The following is a 23,569-nucleotide window of genomic DNA, read 5'->3' as shown; positions in this document are numbered from 1 at the left end:
AGGATAGTGGCGGTTTTGCAAAAATCACTATGCGTGGTCCTCACGTGTCACTCACAATTGAGCGTGGTCCTTATGTGCCACCCCTTCCGATAGCTTTTTTTGCCACACGCTCCAGATCACCAGAATCACCACCATTAGATTTGACTTTTTTGGTTGAAAAAAGACAAATATGTTGCATTCATGTGTCATTACAGATTTCAAAATCTGCTGGAGTTGGTCTAAACTGTAATCCATCTGTTTTCGCATCTATCTTATTGATTTCCTTATTGTTTAGTAAAAATAAAAAAATGAGTTCGTCTCTTAGACGTTTGTCTATAGAGGTTAAGTCATTTCTTTCTATAAATAATGATGTTGAGTCTCTGTTTAGTCAGAGTGCTGTCTTTTGGACGTTTGTTTGTAGAGAATATTAGTAGTAGTGGAGACCAGATCAGTTGTAAAAGAAAATAATATACTGGTGGAGCTCCAAATGCACTAATTGGTTTATGAGGTAATGGTTGATATGGAGATATTTCTGCATGTATTCGGTCATGGATTTAAGTTTCTTTAATGAATGAATGATAAAAATTTTTCATTAAAAAAAAAAAGAAGGAAATTTAGTACTTATTCGTGAGGATTCAAGTTTACTTTTCCCAATTTGGTTATGAAAATACTTCCGATGAATTTCTTACATGAAAAGCTAGAATTTTATATAGGCAAAACGCCTTTGACAAATTAACACACCCACGATATTTTCCTTTTGGTTTCATTTTCATCATTTCTAAAATGAGATGAATTATAAATTGAATAATTATATTTGAAGACGTTTACACCACACATCATTTACATAATAATTTAATTTATAAGATTCAAATGATCTTAAGAGAGAATATAGGGATATTTTAGAACTAATATATAAAACCAACAAGATGCTTATAATCAATAAACCGATCTCATGTTCACAAAAATCTTATTAGATTTCTAGACATTACCAAACATATATGGACCGGGTGTGGCCACATTAATTCTGTAAAATCAGATTTTTAGGCATTAAATCAATTATGGGAAGGTAGATATATATTGCAGAGAAGAATTATATAATATACTATAGTCACATGATCCCACATGATCTATTAGGTGATCATCAACTTTAATTTTAGATTTTAAAATCACAATAGGATAGGAGTGATCATCATCAGACGAGAGTATAATATCTGGCATCATTGTTACATACTGTGTGTGTGTGTGTGTATCTATATATATATATATATATATATATATATATATATATATATACTATTTGAGGGCTAAAAACCACATACTATATAATACATAAAGATTAATCAAATCAATGGGGATTAAGATAAGATCCAGCTTAATTATAAATTGTTGCAATATATATATATATATATATATATATATATATATCACGCATTGACGTTCTTGCAATCCTATATATCATGGACCACTGCGGATGGTTATATATTGATGACCCCATATATATAATACGCATGCAGCTTACCAATAAAGAAAAAAAATATTGACAATAATAATAATATATAATAATAATAGTCGTGGATGTCATTGACCATCGTGCTACAGTACTCAATACAATTTAGAATAAGCGTTAATTAACGTACGATTTCCATTTTTAAAGCCCTTAGAAATTAATGTTAGTTTGGATGTCTATAGACATTGCGCGCTTTCTTCTCTTGGCCTCTCACCTACTCCTTTGTTAAGAATATATTAATGGTATATCGTACGTTTTTTAGTATTTTCTTTAGATTAAATTAATATTGTGAGATTACAACTAACAATATATATATTATCTTTTGTACGGATTTATTTATTTTTTTAAAACAAACCTATAGGTATCGATTTATTATTTTGTTCATAAATTTAGATGATCATCCTGAAAGTGATATTATATAATAAGGATGGCACGGAATTAAAATAATAAACTAGCTAGAGGGTTTCAAATCTAGATCTACCAGTATTATAATTATAAGATCAAGAAATTAATAGGACGAAGATGAGATGAGAGATGATAATTCGATCTGTTTAATTAATTATACATTTGAGGTTCTTTCAATCTAGCATATATCAGCATGCATCTTACGTATGTATCGAGATGATCATGATCACTTTCATAGGGCGCGCGTGCGTCAGACAACAATAATAACAAATTAATAATCATGATCAACATCGATCATGCAATAATTTATAGAAAAATTTTATGCAAGGAGGATCGACGTCTATGTTTAAGAAAAAGTCCAAATTAAAGCATTTTAACAATTCGTACTAATTTCTTTTAAGACTATTTTGTCATGTTGCTAGTATACGAAACTACGTAGTTTCCTAAGGCTTATAAATTGACCAAGGCAATTGTAAGTGTTATCGGTTACTATTTACCATCCCACACTCTATGAAAAATATTATCACACTCTATACAAAACACTCACACCCTATAAAAAAACTATAAGTATAGTGTAAAAATAAATAGTAATTAATGTATAGCATTCCTCTTGTAAAAATATGTTATCGATTGAATGCTTGGAAATAACATATTTTTAACTTATAATATGTCATTAACTATATATATATATGTCATTAACTTATAATGAGGTCTTTTAGGCCCCGTTTGGATGTTGAGCTGAGTTGAGATGAGTTAAATTCTCTTATTAATAGTAGTGAGTTGAAATGTAGATTGAGTTTTGTGGAGCCTACCTAAGAGTTTAGATGTATTTGGGTATTAAGAATTTAATATGCGTTTAGATGTATTTGTGAAAAGTTGAAAGAGGTTGTGGATCCCGCGTGTAAAGAGATGTTGAGTTGAAAAAAGTTGTGGATTCCACATGTAAAGAGGTTTTGAGTTGAGATGAATTTAGTGAATTGAGAGTTGAGTATTTAGATATAGACTTAGTTTAAAAGTAGACTAAACTGAGTCGATTTCAGTTCAGTTCAACTTCCAAGCAAGGCCGTAGACTTTAGTGTCGATAATAATCCGCTTTGCATAGGCACATACCATGCGTGCTCGCCATGTTATAGACTGGGAAAGTGATAAGTTTTTGGAGCAATCATCGACATCATATATTGTTGGTGTTTTTAATAATGGAGTTATAATGTTATTTTTTATAAATTTTTAATGATGAAAATCTATGTTTATTTATATCTAGTCATCCTGCAATCCTTTATCTTTTAAGAAATGATATATACAAATTCTAAATGCACAAATCTTACGCATAAATAAAAAAGTGGATTTTTTCGTGATGAAACTCATATTTTTACAAAATATTTGTATATTTAAAATTTGTACCTAAAATTACTTATAATTAACATTTTTTAGTATTGTTGCCCGGTTTTAGGTCATACATGGATTTCATGCAGATCAGATGACATATTGCAAATGGATGCCTGTCATAGTACTGTTCAACAAGAAGGGCATTAATGCAAAAAGACGGCTTCCGAATATAATGGGTGTGACAAGCAGCCCCAGGCCGACATGGATGCTTTAACAGGCCCATATTTAGGAGAATCCAATTGAGGGCCCATATTTCTTATCCGAATAGAGTTCCAAAAGAGTTGGATTAGGCCGAAAGCATATACTTAGAACAAGGTCGACTCATTCATAAAATTGAGATCAATTGTCACTCAGGCTTCACCCCACAGGCCCAATGATTGTGAGATCCGCTGGAGTTGCGACCAGAAAGGTTTATTAGTCTGTAGCCAATCAATGGAGGGCGGATGGATGTGAGAGAGTGGACACCATATTCAACTTCTGCCATTTGGCCGTGGAAAGAAAATAAAAGAAAAGTGACATTAATTGCAGAAAGTTTTGTTTTGTATTTTGTATTTTTTGTTTGAGTTCTCTTGTATACCATCGTTTTACGTATTCTTTATACATTATATTAATATAATTGACAAAAATAATTATTTTATATTAAAAAAATAATGTAACTAATCACATTAGTAGATGTACAAAAAATACATAAAAATGTCTGCACATGATATTTTTATTTTTTTATCCTAATCGCCTTGATCAACCTGTGCATGTTGGTTCTTTGAGAACATTGGCATTATGTAAAAGTTTAAATTTTGAGTTACAATGATTTTAAGTACATCTTCAAATTATACTGTTCATCATCAAAAATAATATTTTATTATAAAAATTAAAACCAACTTCTTTCCTGCATAAACGGTGTAATAATATAATAGTTTGTTTTTTAAATTATAATCCAATTAAATTCGTATAGGATTAATACTATAGGGTTATAGATACATTAATTTTTATTTATTATAATAATATAATAGAATATTATTAGCTAAAAAGTATGATGCTCTCATCTAACTTACTTTAGGCCAGCAAAAAAGTTGTTGATATTGTCTGGTATACGTTTCGTTTAATCTTTGATTATTAATTGTTGGGTTTTCTTTAGATAATAAAATTATAAAATTTGAAAATATAATAATATTATTAAAAAAATAATATTATATTATTATTTTGATGAATCTAATAACTAATTTAACATGAGGTTATGAATGTGGAGGTTTTGAAATTATGAAAAAAATATATTTTTTATCAAATTTTAAAGATGACTTTCAATGCTGTCATTATTAATGGTCAGTTGAGGTGGTAGTTCTCTGAATGACAAAGCTTGAAAGAGTACAACAAGAACGTGAGATTTGATTATTTTATTTTACTGGACATTCATTAGGAAGAAGTGTGGCAGGAAAACTCGGAAAACACTATGCTCACAGAAGATTTCTACCGAAATTTTTAAGTTTTATGCTAGCTTGTGATAATCTATTCGAAGCTATAGTTTCTCCTATATTTTTGACAAACGTTCTCTGTTCCGATTGTCTGCTGATTACAGGAGCTGGAATGCTTGTTCCTGAGCATGAGGCGTCCCTTGTCGCTAATAAATTAGCGTATTATGTACGATGACTGTGTCTTGTGATGGAAGGGTCCCATTTCAAAATTTGAGGACTCAAGCACATTCAGACAATTGAATTTGTATCATCACAACTAAAAATGTTCTTATTGGAAGGGTCCCATTTCAAAATTGACCCGGTCGATCCCTTTGTACCAAGAAGATTCATACCAAATGCTTGCTTTAAAATTCGGAATGATGAGTCGATGGAATCAAGACGAAAAATGAAAAATTGCTGGCTTTGACTATTAGCATACAAACAAGTTAGGACAAATTTTAAGATTAAAATAAATTAAGATGCAATCCCCTGCTGGCTTTATCCCTCCGTAGGCTATCTCACATGTTAAGAGAAAATTTGCTTCCCCTTTAAATCAACCCATGAAACCAACGTGATCTTCCCAAGATTCAACCATGGCTGATTTGCAAAGCTACCTCGTACTATTCCTCATATGGCTAGTCTCCACCATCCTGGTCCGATCGATATTCACCAGATTCAAGACCAAGGCACGTCTTCCACCGAGCCCAATGGCCTTGCCAATCATTGGTCACCTCCACCTTCTTGCCCCATTACCTCACCAAGCTCTTCACAAGCTCTCAAATCGCTATGGACCCTTGATCCACCTCTTCCTAGGCTCCGTCCCTTGTGTAGTTGCTTCCTCTCCAGAAATGGCAAAAGAGTTCCTCAAAACTCATGAGACTTCTTTCTCTAACCGGCCCCAAACGGCTGCAGTTGACTACCTTACCTACGGCTCCTCTGGTTTTTCTTTTGCACCGTATGGACCTTACTGGAAATTCATGAAGAAACTCTGCGTGTCCGAACTTCTTGGTGGCCGGACCCTAGATCAGCTCCTCCCAGTTAGGCGTGAAGAGATAACTAGGTTCGTGCAATTTTTGCTAAACAAGGCTGAAGCAGGCGAGGCTGTTGATGTTGGAGGACAGCTTATGCGGGTGACAAATAATGTCATTTCAAGAATGTCCATGAGCGAAAGGTGTTCTGAAAATGAACACGAGGCGGATGATGTGTCAAAGTTGGTGAAAGCTATTGCTGAGCTCACAGGGAAGTTCAACTTGTCAGATTTTATCTGGTTTTGTAAGAATTTAGATCTGCAGGGACTTGGGAAAAGGCTCAAGGAAGTTCACGACAGGTTTGACAGCATGATGGAAAGGATTCTACAGGAGCACGAAGAGGCAAGGAAGAAGGAGAAAGAAAGAGATGGAGCTTACGCGGTGAAGGATTTACTCGATATTCTACTCGATATTTCTGAAGACCAGAGTGCAGAGATGAGATTGACCAGAGAAAACATAAAGGCCTTTATCCTGGTATTGAGTTTTGACACAGCGCTCGCTATTTCACTAATAAATATTTCTTGCTCATTTGCTAATATCTAAGAGTTAGTTTGTATGTTAAATTGAATTGAATTGAGTTGAGATGATAAAATATTGTTAGAATATTATTTATTATTATTATTATTATTTTAAAATTTTAAAAAATTGAATTATTTATTATATTTTGTATTAAAATTTAAAAAAATTATAATGATTAGTTGAAATAAGTTAAAATGGATTTACTTTTTAAACGAAGCCCAGCTCGGAACGTGAAGACACGTTTCATTGACTGACAGTTTTTGCTACTCACTGTTTAATCTGCTAAAAGAACTACAAGTATCAAATTAATGCTGAAATATACGAGTCTTCGAATGATCATAGATAGATGCAAAAATCTTGATCCGTTTGTCGTAAAAATTTATTTTCTTAACTCATTTCATAAAATCGATTTTATAAGATAAGATTATTTATTATTTATAAGCATACCTAAGGTCCACAGATAATATGAGATTATTCTTTAACATCTTCTATCACGTGCATCTCATTATTTTTATTTTGTCTTTATCATAAAATAAATAGTGTGAGCTTACATTCATCCTATAGCAGGTTCTGATATTACAAAAAATTTATAGGTCTAAGTTATCTCATTAAATCAATTATATAAAAAAAAAAATTATTCATTTCTTATAAATATATCCAAAATCTTATTTACAATCAATGTGTTATCATTCTCAACATTTACAACAGCCCTAACTTTTCCTTCGGAGCTACGAAATATTATCATTCGAGAGTGACTAGTTATTTAATAAAGACGGAATTGACAATTAGGGTTGCCGGCCTCGATGGTTGAGTACTCGGGTATACTTTTTAGGTATGACTTGTTCAACGTTACATGTAATTTGAAGTTCTCTGACTTTCTCTGCACGGATCCATGGTCAAACTCGTGCACATTATATCCATTACTAGGCACCAGCATGTGACTGGGGTTGTTGAAAAATTAACAGCAAAGAAATTAAGATGATCTCAATTCATTATTATAATTTTTTTAAATTTTAATATAAAATATAATTAATAATTTAATATTTTAAAATTTTAAAATAATTATAATATTTTAATAATATTTTATCATTTCAACTTAATTTAAATCGTAAACGTAGCCTAACTTGTGAGTGTAACAGGATATATTTGCTGCTGGTACAGACACATCTGCAATCACTACAGAATGGGCACTGGCAGAGCTAATCAACCACCCAACTATGATGGAGAAAGCAAGACGAGAGATCGATTCTGTAATTGCAAAGAGCAGACTAGTAGAAGAATCAGATATTGTGAACCTTCCTTACCTCCAGGCTATAGTAAAAGAGACACTAAGGCTTCACCCGACCGGCCCAATAATCCTGAGAGAGTCATCTCAACCCTGCACCATTGGAGGTTACGAGATTCCAGCAAAGACTAGATTGTTTGTGAATGTGTGGGCTATCGGCAGAGACCCCAAGCACTGGGAAAGCCCTCTGGAGTTCCGACCAGAGAGGTTTGTTAGCCAATCAGAGGGGAGTGCTGGAAAGAGCCAATTGGATGTTAGAGGACAACATTTTCATCTACTGCCATTTGGGAGTGGAAGAAGAGGGTGCCCTGGAACATCACTCGCTCTTCAGGTTGTTCAGACAACCTTGGCTACTCTGATTCAGTGCTTTGAATGGAAAGTTCCTGGAGGGGATGGAACTGTTGAAATGGAAGAGGGACCTGGGATAACTCTTCCAAGGGCCCACCCCTTAGTCTGTGTCCCAATGGCTAGGCTCGATACATTTCCATCCATCTCGTCGAGCACCAAGATTCAGCAATAAAGAGTACAACGAAAGCAAGTGATATTAGAGACTAGTCCGGTTTTTCCTCACTGCTTAATCTTATGGGCCAAGATGCACGGACACTGGGCATACTGCGAATCCCACTCTACCAGCTCTTTCTTTTCCCTCTCTATGTGATGTATATTTAGGAGACCCGCTTGTGTCGTCAAAGACCATCCAGCCACTACTAATTGTTTTGTTCACCATTGCTTTCTTTCTTTCTTTCTTTTTCTTTTATCCCCCAAGCATATACCAGAAGAGTGATTGTGAGGCCTCCAAAAAGAATAAATTTCTATCCAGCCAGAATATGCTTCCTGTGATGCAATTGTCAACTCCCCTCTTAACTCCTATACTTTGACATGAAGTAATTGTAATTGCGCGCACCTTAAATAGAAAGATAAAAGTGAAATAAAATTTTAGTTTGTATCGTTACTCATTTTCAAATTACATTTTTTAAAAAATATATGATTTTTACATACTTGAAGAACACGCGACAAATTTATGGCGGTTCCATTTGAGTATTCTCAGAATATTCAGTACTATTAATTATTTTATTATTTATTTTTTTATTACTATTCATGATCACTTCCCTATCTAAAGCAGCCTAAATTAGAGGAGCAATCCCATTTGAAAAAAAAAAAAAAATCTGTCTATCATCAGCACTATAGATTCGTTATTATGTAACTAGTACTAATTTTGTTTAAATGATTATGATAACACAACTTCTGTGAACGGTACGTACCGAATCTCCATCCCGCCTACTCGCCGTTATCGGATTTCTTGATAACCACGATTTTCTAATATTTTATTTTTTAAATTAAATTATATTATATAAACATTTTATTTCTAAACATCAATATAATATTTTTTAGAAATTTATATCTGAAGAACCTTATGAGTGTATTTGATATTTAATTGAGATACAATCTGAAATGACAAGTAAATTATGAGAAATATTTAAGATTAGAGTCTCATCATAGTATTACTATCTATTTTTTTTTTTTTTGAAACCATACTATCTATATTGATCATAATGCATTGATATATGATATTGTTAAAACTTTTTTTTTTTTACAGTTTGAAGTTAATAAATATACACCGAAAAAATTAAAAAAAATCTAAAAGATTACGTTTGGTAATATGGTAGGAAGCTGATGATGTGGAAAATTTTTCAATATAAAAATTGAAAAAATGGTGGATATGGTACCTGGGACCTAATTCCAGCGTGTCGCTAATCACCATTCTCCTACCCGCCCACAGTTTTCTGCGTATTTTATTCGTAAGGCTCTCTTTCCTCCCTCTCTCTCTCCCTCTCTCTCTCTCGATCCCTCGTTTATCCTTTCTGGGTCTGGTCCATTTTATCGTCGATATATTTTCTCTATATTCTTGTTTTCTTGGGGGCATACTGGTAGTGAATCATAAATCTTCTCGGTTCTTTTGCTTCCATTCGCTCATTCATTCTGTGATTCATCAGATCTCAACAACTTTTTCTTTTGGTTTACTTTCACATGGTTTTTTGAAATTCTTCCGCGATTCGATCATCTGGATTCAATAATGGATGAGAATGTTTCAAAAAGTGGTTTTTCCATTGAATTCTGAATACTGGGTTATGGTTTCTTTGTAGATTTTTTTTTTACGTTTGGAAAGAGATTAACCCGAATTTGTCTCCAATTAACTGGTGTTGTGAATAATATTTCTAGATTCCTTGAAAAAGTGACCAAATTTGAGTTTTTGGGTCCTCTCAGAATGGTCACAGTTAATATTGGAACGCTCCATTATGTTTTGGACCATATATATGGTGCATTAATGTACAGAACAAAGATAAGCCCACCATTCTTCTCGAGAGGATGGGGCGGCACAAAGCTTGACTTGCTGGAGAGAATGATCAAACAGTTGTTCCCGGAGGTGGAAGGCGAGAATTGGCCTCCCATTTTGGTGAAACCCATTTGGAAAACGGTTTGGGAGACCAAGACTGCTCGTTTGCGAGAAGGAGTATTTAGGACCCCTTGTGATGAGCAGTTACTAAGTGCATTGCCTCCCGAGTGCCACAATGCTAGGGTTGCTTTCCTTGCGCCGAAATTCGTTCCGCCACAGAAAATGGCTTGCGTGGTTCATCTCGCAGGTAACTGGGAATTTTGGATGTATTTGCTTGTCATTCTTATCTCGTCGAGATTGAACGTTAGGTTAGTTTTACGGTGTTGGTACAGATTTAGCTATTTAGTTTCTGATTTTCCAATTTGCCACAAAGAATTTAATAGTGGTAATATCATTAATTGTTTGACTGTGTATGATTCATAATTTCATGGTAGGATTTTCCGTTCAATATTTGATTTTACATTGTTTTACCAGATAATTCATCTGGTATTTGTTTGTCTCTTGATCATTTCCCTAAACAAAAAATAATTTATCCTTTTATTTAATAAGCGCTGCCTAAACTAAAAATTACTTTGACTATGAGCGTTCTAAAATTTGTGGAAAGGCTGATCACGGACAACTTGAGGAAGAGAGGATGTGTAGTGATGGATTGGTGTTACTTGTGTAAAAAGAATGGAGAATCTGTGGACCATCTCTTACTTCACTGTGAGGTAACAAGGGTGTTGTGGGATGAGATCTTCCAAAGGGTTGATGTTGCTTGGGTTATGCCCATGAGGGTTGTGGATTTGTTGGGTTGTTGGAGAAAGATACATGGAAGTTATCAAGTGGCAGCGGTATGGAAGATGTTTTCATTGTGCATCATGTGGTGTATTTGGACGGAAAGGAATGTGTACTGCTTTGAAGATAAGGAACGCACATTGGCCGAGTTGAAGACTTTTCTGTTACACACCTAATGTGTTGGTTTACAGCTATTGTATTGCATGGGGATAATGTTTATGATTTCTTGTCTTTAATTTATCACTCTTAGAATGTATTTAGGTGTCTTTCTGTATACTTCCTGTGTACATGAGCGAAGCCTATTTCATTCATATATATAATATTTATCTCTTATAAAAAAAAAAAAAAAATTTGTGGCCTGAACCGTTGATAGCTGCTTTAGATCGATTGCATTTCTTTAATATGTTTTCCCCTACAAATGGATTTTTAAAGAGAAAAACCCAAGTCTATTTGAAGTAAAAGGGGAGGGGGGGGGGGGGGGGGGGGGGATTAGTTGACTTTCTTTGTTTCATTAGCTACGCTTTAAGGTTACAAGGTTAGTTGGACAGGTTGGATTGGCAATCAATAGCTGGGAATTTGAGTTTTGAAATAATTTCCCCCTTTTTAAAAAGTAAAAATCACTGTTTTGGTTTCCTTTCTAACTAGTTTCCTCTGTTGGGCAGAGGGCAGGGATCATCCAACATGAAATTTCCTCGATGAATTTTAAGGATAAACTGGTAACTACATACAGGAAACAATAATTAAATTAGTTTTATTTTCTTTAGGAGGTTGAATGTATGATATTGCTACGGATTTGCTCATTTTTTCAAATGTCATGTTAGAACATATTTTGCATTCAGATTAAGTATGAGTTTTTGCCCCTTGGCAGTTTGAAAGGAGTGTAGTTATTTACTTTTTTTTGAAAAAATTTTATGTCGTAATTAGTACTGTTAATTCCAAAAGGAAAAGAAAATATTTTTTCATTCAAGCATATGTATTCCATCATGGTTGTGAAAGATCCCGTGATACATTAATTACAGACAGATATATCATATCTACATTTTGTATTAATTGAGAGATTGTTGTGACACCAAAATTGGTTCTAGAAATATTATTGTTTGAAAAAGTCTAAACACAGGCGCAAGTGGTGAAGGCCTCGCGCATGACTTCCACTGTGTTTAATAAAAAGGTTCTTTTGGTGTTGAGCTGAAACAGTGCGCATAGGAAAGAAACAAATTTCCCAAGTTCAGTTCGGCCTCCATTCCCTCCTTCGACATCAACCCTAAGCCCCCTTCTCATATTGGGTTTGGACAAAATCCCCAGTTCAGGCTTTTTTTGGCGTCCAAGGAGGAAGAAGAAGAGAAAGCCATATACTTGTACATAATTTTTCTCCTTTTTAATGGTTTTTGGGTTAGATTTTTTTGAGCTCTGAATCTCCTTTGCTGGAGGAGGGTTCTTAATGTTGCTGTTGCTTTCGCCATGTTATCCGTCTGAAAATAGAGGTTGAAATTGAAAGAGAATGATGCAAAGCTTCAGCATCCCAGTATCATTTACCCTACTCTACCTTTAAATTCTCCGTTCTTTTAAATTTCTTTGTTTTGGTGGTGACGATAATTCAGTTTTGGCTCTCATCTGGGTTCACTTTCCTTAATGATTGAAGTGATGGGTGTCTCTGACTTTGAGATCTCAAATCTCTCTCTCTGGTCAGATGGAGATTCCATTCAACCATTGCAGCTAGAGCTTTGTGTGGAAGATGGATCATGGATGTCAAAAATTAATAAACAAAAAGGTGATATTCCCGGTAGAAGATGGATCAACGTGGGAGAGAGACTCTTTGGATGCAGAAATGGGCAACCATGATAGGTGCCCCCTTAACTCCATTGTATTTTGTACAAATGAGTTTTGCAGCTATTAAGTCTCATTTTGAGAGGGATTTGACTTTCAAGCATTTTTTGAGAGATCTCTACTCTCTAGACTTGGAAACCACTATTCCAATGGAAAAAGTTCTACAAGGAACGAAAAGTATGGAGTTTTCCCTTTCTTCCTCCTCCATCCGTCCATCCTCTCTCTTTTTTTTTTTAATAAAATAAGATACCGACACGTCAGCGGGGTGCACATACAGGCACAATTTCTGCCTGTATGTAGCAGAACTCTTATTGTTTTCTTGTTTGTGATACTTCCCATAATAATTTATTAATATTTGTGTAACTTTCAGATATACCATTGGTAAAACCTCCTCCCAGTGGTCTATTTGACATTTGGTACTTAGCCATCTGGACTACCACTTGGAGCCTCTTTTTGCAGGTACTGGAGACCATACCTTTGAGCGGAGATTGCGCCTTGGTGGACCGTTGCTGAAGGAAAACATTGCAACCATGGTGCTTGAGAGGTAAAAGCCAATTCTGCATACAGTCAACTAATCCTAGAAATTGAAAGACGTCATTTTTTTTATTAATTCATTTAAATATGAGCTTTTGATTCCTGAAGCATATGTATTACAGCCCTTTCTATGGACAAAGACGTCCCACGCTGCAGTATGGTGCAAAACTTTTGTGCGTTAGTGACCTGCTTTTATTAGGAAGAGCGACCATTGAAGAGGCCCGTAGTCTCTTATATTGGTTAGACTCTGAGGCAGGGTTTGGCAAGATGGGTATTTGTGGACTCAGTATGGGTAAGACTGAAATGGAATCCCTTGCTAGAGATTAAAGCTAACTGGATGTGATTTAGCTATGAGCTTCTATCTTCTGTGCGTTAGATTTTTCTTTTTGAAATTTGAATTAGATGGCTTTTAACAAACAAATATGTTCAGTGGGAAAAATATCAGAAAATTTCCAACCTTAACATAAGTCTCGTTTTGCTCAAACTTTGATTTTTATGGAATCCAGGAGGAGTGCATGCTGCAATGGTTGGATCACTTCACCCTACACCTGTTGCAACCCTTCCTTTTCTCTCACCACACTCTGCTGTTGTGGCATTCTGTGAAGGAATATTAAAGCATGGCACTGCATGGGAGGCTCTGAGAGAGGATCTTGCTGCGCACAAGGCTGCAATGACTCTCGAGGAGGTGAGAGAACGAATGCGAAATGTACTGTCTCTCACAGATGTCACACGCTTCCCAATTCCCAAAAATCCCGATGCTGTAATATTTGTTGCTGCCACAGTAAGTACCAGATCTCAGTATCGCCTTCCAAAGACTTGATTTAGGAGAATTTTTCGGCATTATAGTATTATATTTTCTATGCCTATTTGTTTTAACTTAGTTTTATAGTTGTGGTTTCTTTCCCTAGTTATGGTCAACAAGGAGTTGGCAGTCACCCCCCTTATTAGTACTATTTTCTTGATTTTACTTTGCTAACTCTGTTCTTAAACTGCAATCACGCTTCAGGATGATGGGTATATCCCAAAACACTCAGTGCTAGAGCTTCAAAAAGCTTGGACAGGTTCAGAAGTGAGATGGGTCACTGGTGGGCATGTCTCGTCCTTCCTTCTTCATAATGGTGAGTTCCGCAAGGCAATCGTTGACGGGCTTAACAGATTAGAATGGAAGGAGTCCCCATCATGACAGTGGCATTGCATGGAAGAAGAGACTGCATTTATTCTCTTGGTAATAATCTTCTTCTCCTCATTGAACCTATAAAATGAATCATAGCTGATTCCTGTGAACAACCCCCCAAATGATAGAGTTGGGTTGTTTTGTGGATTACCATTTATTTCATTATGTACTATCATCTGACAAACATCACCAGTTTTAGGAAAAATGTGAGTGACTATTGAAATTAAGGGAAAAAAAAAATGTGATCAGTGAAAGTTCTTTTCGATTTTGGTTTGGTAAAGTGTGGATGTGTGATGTTGGCAGCATTAGGTGCCGGACCAGGAGGTTTAATTGATGAAGTGTTCAGTTTCCTTGTGCACGCATGAAAGCATTGAGAGAGAGTGAGGTTTCCAATATTTAGGCATTATGCAATTCATCGATCACAGATTTGGTGGTGGCATGAAAACAGAAATTTCTTGTTACCAAATGCTCGTTTGTTTTCAGAGATGAAATAAGATGAGATGAGATTAAAATTAAAAAGTTGAATAAAATATTATTAGAATATATTTTTAATATTATTTTTGTTTTGAGATTTGAAAAAGTTGAATTATTTATTTTATTTTGTATAGTAATTTAAAAAAATTGTAATGATGAGATGAGATGTTTTTTGAAAACAAATGAGGCTTAATCGCATCGATTCTTTCTTCTCATTTTTTCTTTGGAAAGTTTTGGAAGGTAGAAACTTGAGATACGGTTGAGTCAATTTTAGAAAAGAAAATAATATGTTCACCGTAGAAGTCGTCTCCTTGGCTGACAGCTCCGGTTGTCTCTGAGACAAACGAATTTATTTTTGTTATGGAGTTATTGCATCTTCATTGACATTGTATTTAGCAAAAGGACGGGGAATACAATTGCAAAACGGCATTCGTCAAATCCACCATCGCTGCTTTGCATCATTGAGAACGGCCTGTCGTTTTGGAAACAAAGGAATGTCGTTTAAGTAGTATACATCAAAGTGGCATGTCTATAAAACATCCCCTGATATCTTTTTTGCCTTTTTTTTTTTTTTAATAAATTTGTTTTGGGTGCAACTGAGATCTGTGTTTTTCACACTATTTATTTCTATCATTAGATATTAATTTTAATAGTATAAATATGCTTTTATAGTTGTCTCATCCTCTTCTTAATAAATCTATATATAAATATGCTTTTATAAGTGATGTACTAATTTCATGGAGGTGGTACATAATAATATTCCTGCTTAGGAAACGTTATCAACTTGGTTAAATACAAACATAAACCATGTCTCACGCGTGGTTTATGCCGTGGCATGTGAGATGCTACGCCTTATAGAACTTTCTGTTACCACAAGCGGCACTATTGGGATCAGAGGAATCGAATCTTCTAGATTCGATTTACCATTCCACTCCAAGTGTGGCTCATGTCCTGAACGCGCCGCCGTCGCCAATGACGGCCCTTCACCGGCGACTTGACAGTGTTTTCGGTTGTTACTCTATATTCCCGCCTTCTCTAACCAAGGATCAAATGAAAGTGGGCGTGAAAGTCTCTTCCAACTAGTCCAGACGAACAAGATGCAGTACACAACCCTTTCCGCAACTGAGTTGGAGTTTTATAGTCTGTTTATCAGACTATTTTAAAACTGCTTGAAGCGGTCTCTCCTAATGGAAAATAGGTAGAAGCTAAACTTTTGACTCTAGATCGTTTTTTTTTTTTTTTTTTTTGTGATATATTTGTTGGCTTTGAAAAGACTATAAGGACTCCTACCCCATTAGAACTTGTATCCTGTAATTTGTTAGTTTATTTATGAATATTTTCCATGCTACAAAAAAAAAAAAAAAATGCATATTTCTTGTCTTCCGAATCGCTGAACTTGGAGTGGGCAGAGAAAAGAATATGGTGGGGGAAGAATAGACCCAAAATTTCTCTCGTTCTGTCGTTTGGGCCATCCTGAAAAGACGCGTGTTTTTCATTGGACACGTACAGCCGATGCATAAGATGCTTTTTATGTGGCCTTGCGTATATCGTTTGGGCCAGAAAGAGAAGCCGGTTTGATCCAAAGCCTGTTTATCAGTTTCAAACGACGGCTGTCTCATGATCAGCATGCTGCATGCATGCAACAACCCGAAGGCCGAATGGGCGTTTCGGTTTAAAACTTTTGACACCCAGCTTCGGCTTTAAATTAAAACCAAATTAAATTATAATCAAACACCAAAATAAAAAAATATATATATATTTTCTTCCAGTTCGTCTGCTTGTCTTCTTTCATCTTCTTCATTTACTTTATTTCCCAGTCAAAAATGGCAGCGGAAATAATTAATTCTGCTGTAAGAATTCTTTATTCAAGAAGACAAAACGCGAGAGAATTCTACTGCTTCAGATTTAAAATTGTCTATGTATAATGGTTCTATACATCTCTATATTAGGGGAAAATGGAGACAAAAGAAAGCTGCATTAAGAGTACCATTAAGGGAGCTAGATATAATAAAGATATGATGTGGGTCTAGGGTTCTTTTTTTTTTTTTTTTTTTCTTTATTTCTTTCTGTCTATCTATCATTCCTGTCGAGGGCGTGCTAGCCAGAGGGAGCTAAGAGCTCGGAGACGATGGAAGTACTCCGCAATTGCCAGAAAACACCTTGCAGCTTGACGTGTTGTCAGAAATTGATGTAGCCGATGAATGGTCTGGTGCCTCAAATTGTCAGCCTGTAAGTTTTTTTATTTTTTATTTTTATTTTTGCAAAATAATAACATTGCATAGAAAACATGGCTATCGAAAAAAGAATAAAAGAAGGAAGTATCATAACTTGACTTTAAGGGAAGAATATATAAAGGCTATCTATCTTGGTAAATGATTGATAAATGTAGACAGAGATATATTTTAGTACAAATTAAGAAACACGCGCGAGATAGCTAGACATTTTTTTTTTTTTTTTAACACGAGCTCGACTTTGCATCAGTGAATATTAATGCAGCAAATGCACAGGGTCTTTCTGATCTATAATAGCTAGGTCATAATTCAAAAGGTGACAGTATGGTGTTTGAGGAGATATATAGCTCTATAAGTCAACATGTGGCACATATTGAAAGGTCAACAAAAGTCTAAAAGGTCACACGCACCTAGCTAGCTAGCTAGCTAGGAGGTTTGAATAATTTGCTGATAATGATCATAATTTTGATGAATTCACTGTCAATTCCTATGGATTCCTCGGTCAATATATATCATGCCGAAATTTCCACTTCAACGTATTATTATTTCTACCATGCCATCCAAACTCGTGTCGTTTTTTCCAAATTTGGGTCTTAATTTTCAAAGGTTTAACCGCGCTTAAGCATGCTTTAATAATCCAACCTAGCTCAGGCCCACCCATTCCTAATACCACGAACAATAAGATCAATCATGTGTTCACACACACATGCGCGCGCGTACATATATATATATATATATATATATATATTTGGCTTTTATATATATATATATATGAGAAATGATATTTGTAATCGTGAGTGTGCAAACGCCACGCAATCATTTTAAAAAAATAAATAAATACAGGATCTACATGAAAAAGAAATTAATTTTTTAATAGTAGATTCTAATATTTTTTTAAAATGACTGCACGACGCTTACGTACTCCACGACTATACGTAACAATACTCATATATATATATATATATATATATAGACACACACACATACATAAGTCTATACGTAAGAGTTGTTAGTCAAAAAAACAGGTTATGGTAAATTAAGGGCCTACGTGCATCATGCATGTCGTTAAGTCAAACGGTTACGACCATGACGTCATGCAGATCAATTGGTGCTACGAACTCGATTCATGATCTGCTGGCATGGAAGCTGTATGGATTTATACATCTGTAGGGACCACCTTCATGCATGCAGGAGTGCCACGTGCTCTTGATGCCAGGTTTTTGGTCATGTTTTTATATTTTGAAATCAGGGAGAATAAATTCTTTACACAACACATATTGAATTTGGAAACATTTCACTTTCAACTTAGGAAACATTAATTGTATTCACATATATATATATATATACTATTAATATATATATATATAGGCATATATACGACGTTACTCATAATACCCACTATTTATTGAGTTAATTAGGAGACACATTAATGGTCCTAACAATATTGACATGGGCTATGGCCAACAGGACGGGTGTAGGCTGCCTAAAGTATCTCCCTTTCGAGTAGTTAAGTTCCCGAAACATTTCACGAGAGGTGGGCATGCATGTAGTCTTATGAATAGTTTCCATGTATGTATATAAACACCAGCCACCTCATGGACGCAAGAGTACAGGGAGTAGTTCTTATGCTGGGGTAGGTTTTCCAGCCTAAACATGATGAGTATATTTAATCTGGTTCCCCAAACCTAACTTTAGTCAGAAAACCGATGTTGCCGGGGGACCACCGGTGATTTAGAGTTTAGGCAGGGATGAAACCTTAATAATCGACGAGGAGAGAGAGAGAGAGAGAGAGAGAGAGAGAGAGAGAGTGAGTACAAACTTTGAGTTATGGGTGAGATGATAAGAAACGTACCTGTCTAACAAAGCCTTCAACAGTCGAGAGCTTGTTCATGGCTATAGCCATCTGACCCATGTAGTTTGCCATGTTGGGAGGGCTGCTCAATGAGTCGGAGGTTATGGTATCTACGAGTGACTGGTTGAGAGCTTCAAGCCCTTGAGATAGAGCATCTTCAGCCTCCTGTGTAGATTGTTGCAGCCCACATATACCCATTATTTGTTGCTCCGTTAATGGCTCAATTTGATTCAATATAATCTAGCACGTACACACATCAAAGTAAGACTTTTGATGTCTCAGTAAAACCTATTAGAGGCAATATTAATGGTTGTGAAAGTATGAAAACATGTAAAACAATAATGTCCATTCATTTTCATCATGGAAAATATTCTTTTCTTGGCTAAGATTTATTTCGTGTTCGAACAAGGGGTTATTTATATACTAGAAACCAATTAAGGACAGCGATGATCATGAGCATGGGGTTGAAACCTTTTTTCCCATCGATGTGAAATAAATATAAGACAGTCCCAAACCAGAAATTGTGTTAACGTACATATATCGCTTTATTGGAACGACATCTAACTCCTCCCTATAGTAGAAACCTTCTCGATAACTTTCGTCAGTCCCTGATCCTTATTCATTATGCAATACCTTCCTTAATTGACAGTGCCACCGACTAGTTGGACAGTGCATTTAACATCGTTTTACACCTTCGTGCTACAGAAGTACTTAGTCTCTCATCATATCCCTTCCTCATCAGTTTCCATTTAAACGATCGAATTATATATTTCCAACGATTACATCTAACAAGAATGGGATTTGTTTTAAGAAATCCAGCAGCGTTAGTTTTGTTGATAATTATAGAACCTGAATATTAAACCCTGAATAAATCTACTAGTACTGTTAGTTACTTACCTAAATATTCATGCTTAGGGACTTGCCTGATCATTCTCTTTGTCATCTTTTTGTCATATGATCTAGTGTTTTATTTCCTTTCCTGCTTACATATTTTTACTAATTTTTCATTAATTACTGTAAAAGCGGCATTGGGCTGTTGTACCTTGATGAGCTCAGATGGCTTGAATCCACCAATCCATAGATAGCATCGTTCCGCCGGAGTCTTCCACATACCGGAGACAAGATGGAATACGTCGGTTTTGGCAACCATGCTTTTGAGGTTCATTGCCTCGTCAAAATGTGCTAAGAAATTGTCGACAAAGAGCCGAAGGTCATTCTCTGGCAAATGCTCCTGTACTGCAGCTCGGAGCTCACACGTGATTCGATGATGTTCCTCGAGCCACCTAGCATACTCCATGTCGAAGACAGCAGCATCTAGAAAATAAAATAAAATGGTTAGATCATGAAACGAAAATGATATATAAACTCTTGATCAGGTAGTTTTTTTTTTTTTTTTTTTTTTTTTTTTTTTGAAAAAAAAAAAAATCATACCTGAGCTAATGTTGCTAACAGCAAGTGGAAATCCCTGCTCTCCGCCTAAAAGAGATTCTCCACCAAAAAATATGCCCTGGGCGAAACCCAGTTATTGGGTAAATATTACATGGTATGATCTAGCAGCAAGAATAGCTCAAAGAAAAGAGAGTCCTTACTTGAGCCCTAGCTCGTTGTAGTTCTTGTTCTAGCTGAGTGAGCTTAATCCTACTTGATTCTAACTGCTGAACATATGCCTGTAATATTTGAAAAAAAAAAAAGTTTGGAGCTCATAATTTATATTGTTTAAAAACAATGCTTAGAAGTACTACTGTTGTCTCAAATGCTAAAAACATAACAGTTGTGGAGTAGTACTGCTGGTTATAATTTCATGGGGATTTATAAATACCTTTTTTCTAAGCCTGCTTTTCCTAGCCGCCTCTCTATTTTGAGCAAGTCTTCTCAGAGTCTGCTTAGAAATAATAACATGTGTAAAACTCGTTCGACACTGTCCGACAAGCAAATTACGAGAGTTTTAAACTAAAGTGAGAAATGAACCAAATAATTACCTTTGGATCTGGTGTTTTGGGTCCTTCCTGCTCTGAACTTGATGTTGGACCTTTGCGGCTACCTTCACGCAGCTGCCATGCGACATTCAAGACTAACAAAATCAGATCATTAAAATAAAAAAATTGCATGTAGTTCAGAATCTCAGTTGCTAGAAGGCTACGGACAATATATTATTCTTGGGTTAATTATTAGACTTTGGTTATATTAATTAATAACATGAAGACTATACCTTCATCGCTTTGGCAGGTTCATGCCCCGAGGGAGCGTCATTGCGTGCGTTGGCCAACTCCATCAACGGTTCCGATGGTCTCTTGGAACCACTCGTTGCTAGAGAAACCAACCCCGTACTTGCCTACCAAATACAAACAAACCCCACAGCCAATGATTTAAAATTATGCTTGATCAACGTCTCAGTAAGTTAAAATAAGTGTACAAATTAAGGATTAGGCTAACATACTTTTGTTGATGGTGGCTCTACGTGCATAGGCTGAGATGGAAAAATGTTCAGAGTTGGAGGCCTCATTCCATGGTTCTCTGCAGAAATAAATCCTGACATCAATTAACTCTTGTTAGAGAAGATATATACGTCAATTTTAAAAGTGGCATAATGACTAAATTAAGGAGGACCCAAGTGATCAGGGGAAAGGGAGACAAGGCATCATGAAGGTATATATGAGCTCGCTATATAAATGGAAGAAAGTCTTTGGGATCGCCATGCATGCATTTGTGGCTTTGTACCATCAAAATAGAGGAAAGAAATAGAAGAAGGCACCGAAAACCCAATTACCAACTGCGTACCCCTTTTCAGTACACATGTGGATTCGCAACGAATACATGCAGATCATCAGCGGGTTTGTTACAAGTCATGGTCCAAGCTCCGTACAACAAGAAACAAAGAAAATACGAGAGAGAGAGGGATGAAAGTATTTCTTCTTTTTTGCTTTCTGCAAAAATTGGGTCAAAGAAAGTACTGAGACGATATTTCAATCTGTTGGGCATGCTTTTCCTGTGACCCAAACAGCTGTTTCCCAAAACAATCTCCCAAAACAATCTCCCCAGCAGATTCGCATTAAACAAGAATTCCTTCTAATTTGAAGAGGGGGGAGAGAGAGCTCACGTCTTTGGTCTTGGAGAGTAGAGGGGTCTTGTTCATCCAGGTAAAGAAAAAGGGCTTGATCCAATTCTCCTAAATCATAAGCTCCGGAATCTTTGCTTCTGCCGATACAAATTTTAAAGGGAAAAAAAAGAAAAAAAAATCAAAATAGGAGTTAAAACATGAGCACTATGGGGTGATGAAAGAAAATAAAGATAAAGGGGAACTCTTGGCTTAATTTGCTTTTATTCTTATTCTAAAATTACATGAAGTTTTCAGGAAAGGAGGATGATGAAGATGGTTGCATCATCCCATAAGGAAACTGATGATGATCTTGTATTTGATGCTGATGCTGTGGTTGATGTTGTTGCCTATGGTGGTGTTGTAGTTGTTGTACTTGGGTCTGGTGACTGGTGGCCTTAATATTTGAAGCCATGGAAGGAGTCCCTAAAGCTTGGTTTTTTGCTCTTGATCTTCGCCTACTTCAAGAGTTCCTGTAAACCCCGTGCATTAATGATTAAACCACCACCCACTTTTTCCTCCGATGGCCATTTCCTCACCTTCATTACCGAGCAAGATTTAGATCTGAGCAATTAAATTGTGAGAGGAAGGGAGAGTCGGTTATGGATTATGGATAGTGGAGGGAGCTAGCTCGACTGGAAGATGCAGGAAAAGAGAGAGAGGAAAAGAAGGAATTGAATTGAATACAAACAAACAAAAGATAATGGTATTAAATTTTTGCTCCCCCTAATCTCTCTCTCTCTCTCTCTTTCACACAGAAGCAGACGACTTTCTGAAAACCAGATTTTCAGATAAAGCGGTTCTAAAGAATAAGATATGTGTTATTCAACTCTCTCTCTCTCTCTCTCTCTCTCTCTCTCTCTCTCTCTCTCAGGAGATCAGAAACCACAGAAGACCAGGGAGAAACAACGTCCTTTTCGACTGAGAAAAACAATCTTGGGCGGTCTATTGGAAACGGCCAATGGCTTCCTTGTCCAAGCGGCCTGTTGTTCTAAGAAATCGAAATTACTAAAGTCCCTTCGTTGGCATGAGATTTTATTATTCGTGCTTTCATGCAAACTTACACGTAGGGGCCGGGGCTGCTGGGGCGGCGGCTCCTTGTAGATCCAATAACATAGTCATTAGCCGCTTCTTTGGTTTTCTTTTCTATTCCTCCCTTTATTTTTTTTATCAATAATTCATGAGAAATTATAATTGTAATTGTGAGTGTACAACAATCAATTTAAAAAAAGTGAATAAATACAATTCTCACATAAAAAAAAAAAAAATTTAATAATAGATTCACTTTTTTTCAAAACGATTGTATAACGCTTATGCACTCACGACTGTATGTAGCATTACTCATAATTCATTCAAAGTATATTAACATATATACAAGAAAACACATCTCACAAATAAATAGGCTAATTAAGATGGAATCTTGTTTTTCCCATTCTTCTGTTCTATGGATTAATTCTAAAAGGACTAGATATCGGAGGAAATATTGCCACTCGATCATGTCTTAATATATACATACATATATAGCAATTTTATACCAAAACCTAGGGACAGATCTCAGTTTTAACCATTGAATAACCATGATTAATCAAGGCATTTGTACTTTTTAGTCCTCTTTTTTTTTTTTTTCTTTATGTATATAATACTCTGAAAAACTGCC

At 35.6% G+C, this 23,569-nt stretch overlaps 3 protein-coding genes across 9 annotated transcripts; 2 read left to right on the top strand and 1 right to left on the bottom strand.

Annotated features, from left to right (window-relative positions):
* The first annotated feature begins 5,182 nt into the window (after positions 1-5,182).
* On the top strand, positions 5,183-8,373 carry LOC121264427 (cytochrome P450 93A3-like). The gene is made up of 2 exons (XM_041167586.1): positions 5,183-6,227; positions 7,412-8,373. Exons 1-2 carry the CDS (start codon positions 5,319-5,321, stop codon positions 8,075-8,077), a joined length of 1,575 nt encoding a protein of 524 aa, XP_041023520.1. The 5' UTR covers positions 5,183-5,318; the 3' UTR covers positions 8,078-8,373.
* Positions 8,374-9,295: 922 nt separating this feature from the next.
* On the top strand, positions 9,296-15,937 carry LOC121266040 (protein ABHD18). Of its 3 annotated transcripts, none has more exons than XM_041169735.1 (6): positions 9,296-10,199; positions 13,013-13,097; positions 13,210-13,379; positions 13,594-13,868; positions 14,094-14,312; positions 15,506-15,937. In XM_041169735.1, exons 1-5 carry the CDS (start codon positions 9,824-9,826, stop codon positions 14,268-14,270), a joined length of 1,083 nt encoding a protein of 360 aa, XP_041025669.1. In that variant the 5' UTR covers positions 9,296-9,823; the 3' UTR covers positions 14,271-14,312; positions 15,506-15,937. The 3 variants fall into 3 exon arrangements, with proteins under 3 accessions (XP_041025669.1, XP_041025668.1, XP_041025667.1); XM_041169734.1 differs by lacking the exon at positions 15,506-15,937 and adding an exon at positions 14,565-14,611; XM_041169733.1 differs by lacking the exon at positions 15,506-15,937 and having other exon boundaries at positions 14,094-14,611.
* A 680-nt stretch (positions 15,938-16,617) lies between these two features.
* Positions 16,618-22,835, bottom strand: LOC121264111 (bZIP transcription factor TGA10-like). Of its 5 annotated transcripts, none has more exons than XM_041167167.1 (11): positions 22,158-22,835; positions 21,916-22,016; positions 21,256-21,347; positions 21,028-21,150; positions 20,798-20,869; positions 20,638-20,697; positions 20,408-20,485; positions 20,250-20,325; positions 19,861-20,132; positions 18,819-18,983; positions 16,618-16,962 (listed from the first exon to the last, which is right to left on the bottom strand). In XM_041167167.1, the coding sequence occupies exons 1-11, from the start codon at positions 22,325-22,327 to the stop codon at positions 16,813-16,815; spliced, it is 1,359 nt and encodes a 452-aa protein (XP_041023101.1). In that variant the 5' UTR covers positions 22,328-22,835; the 3' UTR covers positions 16,618-16,812. The 5 variants fall into 5 exon arrangements, with proteins under 5 accessions (XP_041023101.1, XP_041023096.1, XP_041023099.1 ...); XM_041167162.1 differs by having other exon boundaries at positions 18,819-19,058; positions 22,158-22,829; XM_041167165.1 differs by having other exon boundaries at positions 18,819-19,058; positions 21,256-21,332; positions 22,158-22,829.
* Positions 22,836-23,569: the final 734 nt, after the last annotated feature.

The sequence above is a fragment of the Juglans microcarpa x Juglans regia genome, chromosome 5D (genome assembly GCF_004785595.1).
Source record: "Juglans microcarpa x Juglans regia isolate MS1-56 chromosome 5D, Jm3101_v1.0, whole genome shotgun sequence".
Classification (NCBI taxonomy): Eukaryota; Viridiplantae; Streptophyta; class Magnoliopsida; order Fagales; family Juglandaceae; genus Juglans; species Juglans microcarpa x Juglans regia.
The sequence above is the reverse complement of the archived record's forward strand: the minus strand, read 5'-3'. Positions and strand labels throughout refer to the sequence as shown.

What these genes read in the sequence shown, in the direction of transcription:
- LOC121264427 (XM_041167586.1), top strand. Translation starts at nt 5,319, where the DNA reads ATGGCTGATTTGCAAAGCTACCTCGTACTATTCCTCATATGGCTAGTC. An exon ending in ACATAAAGGCCTTTATCCTG is followed by an intron (nt 6,228 to 7,411) that starts GTATTGAGTTTT and finishes TGAGTGTAACAG; the next exon opens with GATATATTTGCTGCTGGTAC.
- LOC121266040 (XM_041169735.1), top strand. Translation starts at nt 9,824, where the DNA reads ATGGTCACAGTTAATATTGGAACGCTCCATTATGTTTTGGACCATATA. An exon ending in TTGCGTGGTTCATCTCGCAG is followed by an intron (nt 10,200 to 13,012) that starts GTAACTGGGAAT and finishes CTCTTTTTGCAG; the next exon opens with GTACTGGAGACCATACCTTT. An exon ending in TATTTGTGGACTCAGTATGG is followed by an intron (nt 13,380 to 13,593) that starts GTAAGACTGAAA and finishes TATGGAATCCAG; the next exon opens with GAGGAGTGCATGCTGCAATG.
- LOC121264111 (XM_041167162.1), bottom strand. Translation starts at nt 22,327, where the DNA reads ATGGCTTCAAATATTAAGGCCACCAGTCACCAGACCCAAGTACAACAA. An exon ending in TACAACGAGCTAGGGCTCAA is followed by an intron (nt 20,326 to 20,407) that starts GTAAGGACTCTC and finishes GGTTTCGCCCAG; the next exon opens with GGCATATTTTTTGGTGGAGA. An exon ending in AGCCATCTGAGCTCATCAAG is followed by an intron (nt 19,059 to 19,860) that starts GTACAACAGCCC and finishes TGTACGTGCTAG; the next exon opens with ATTATATTGAATCAAATTGA.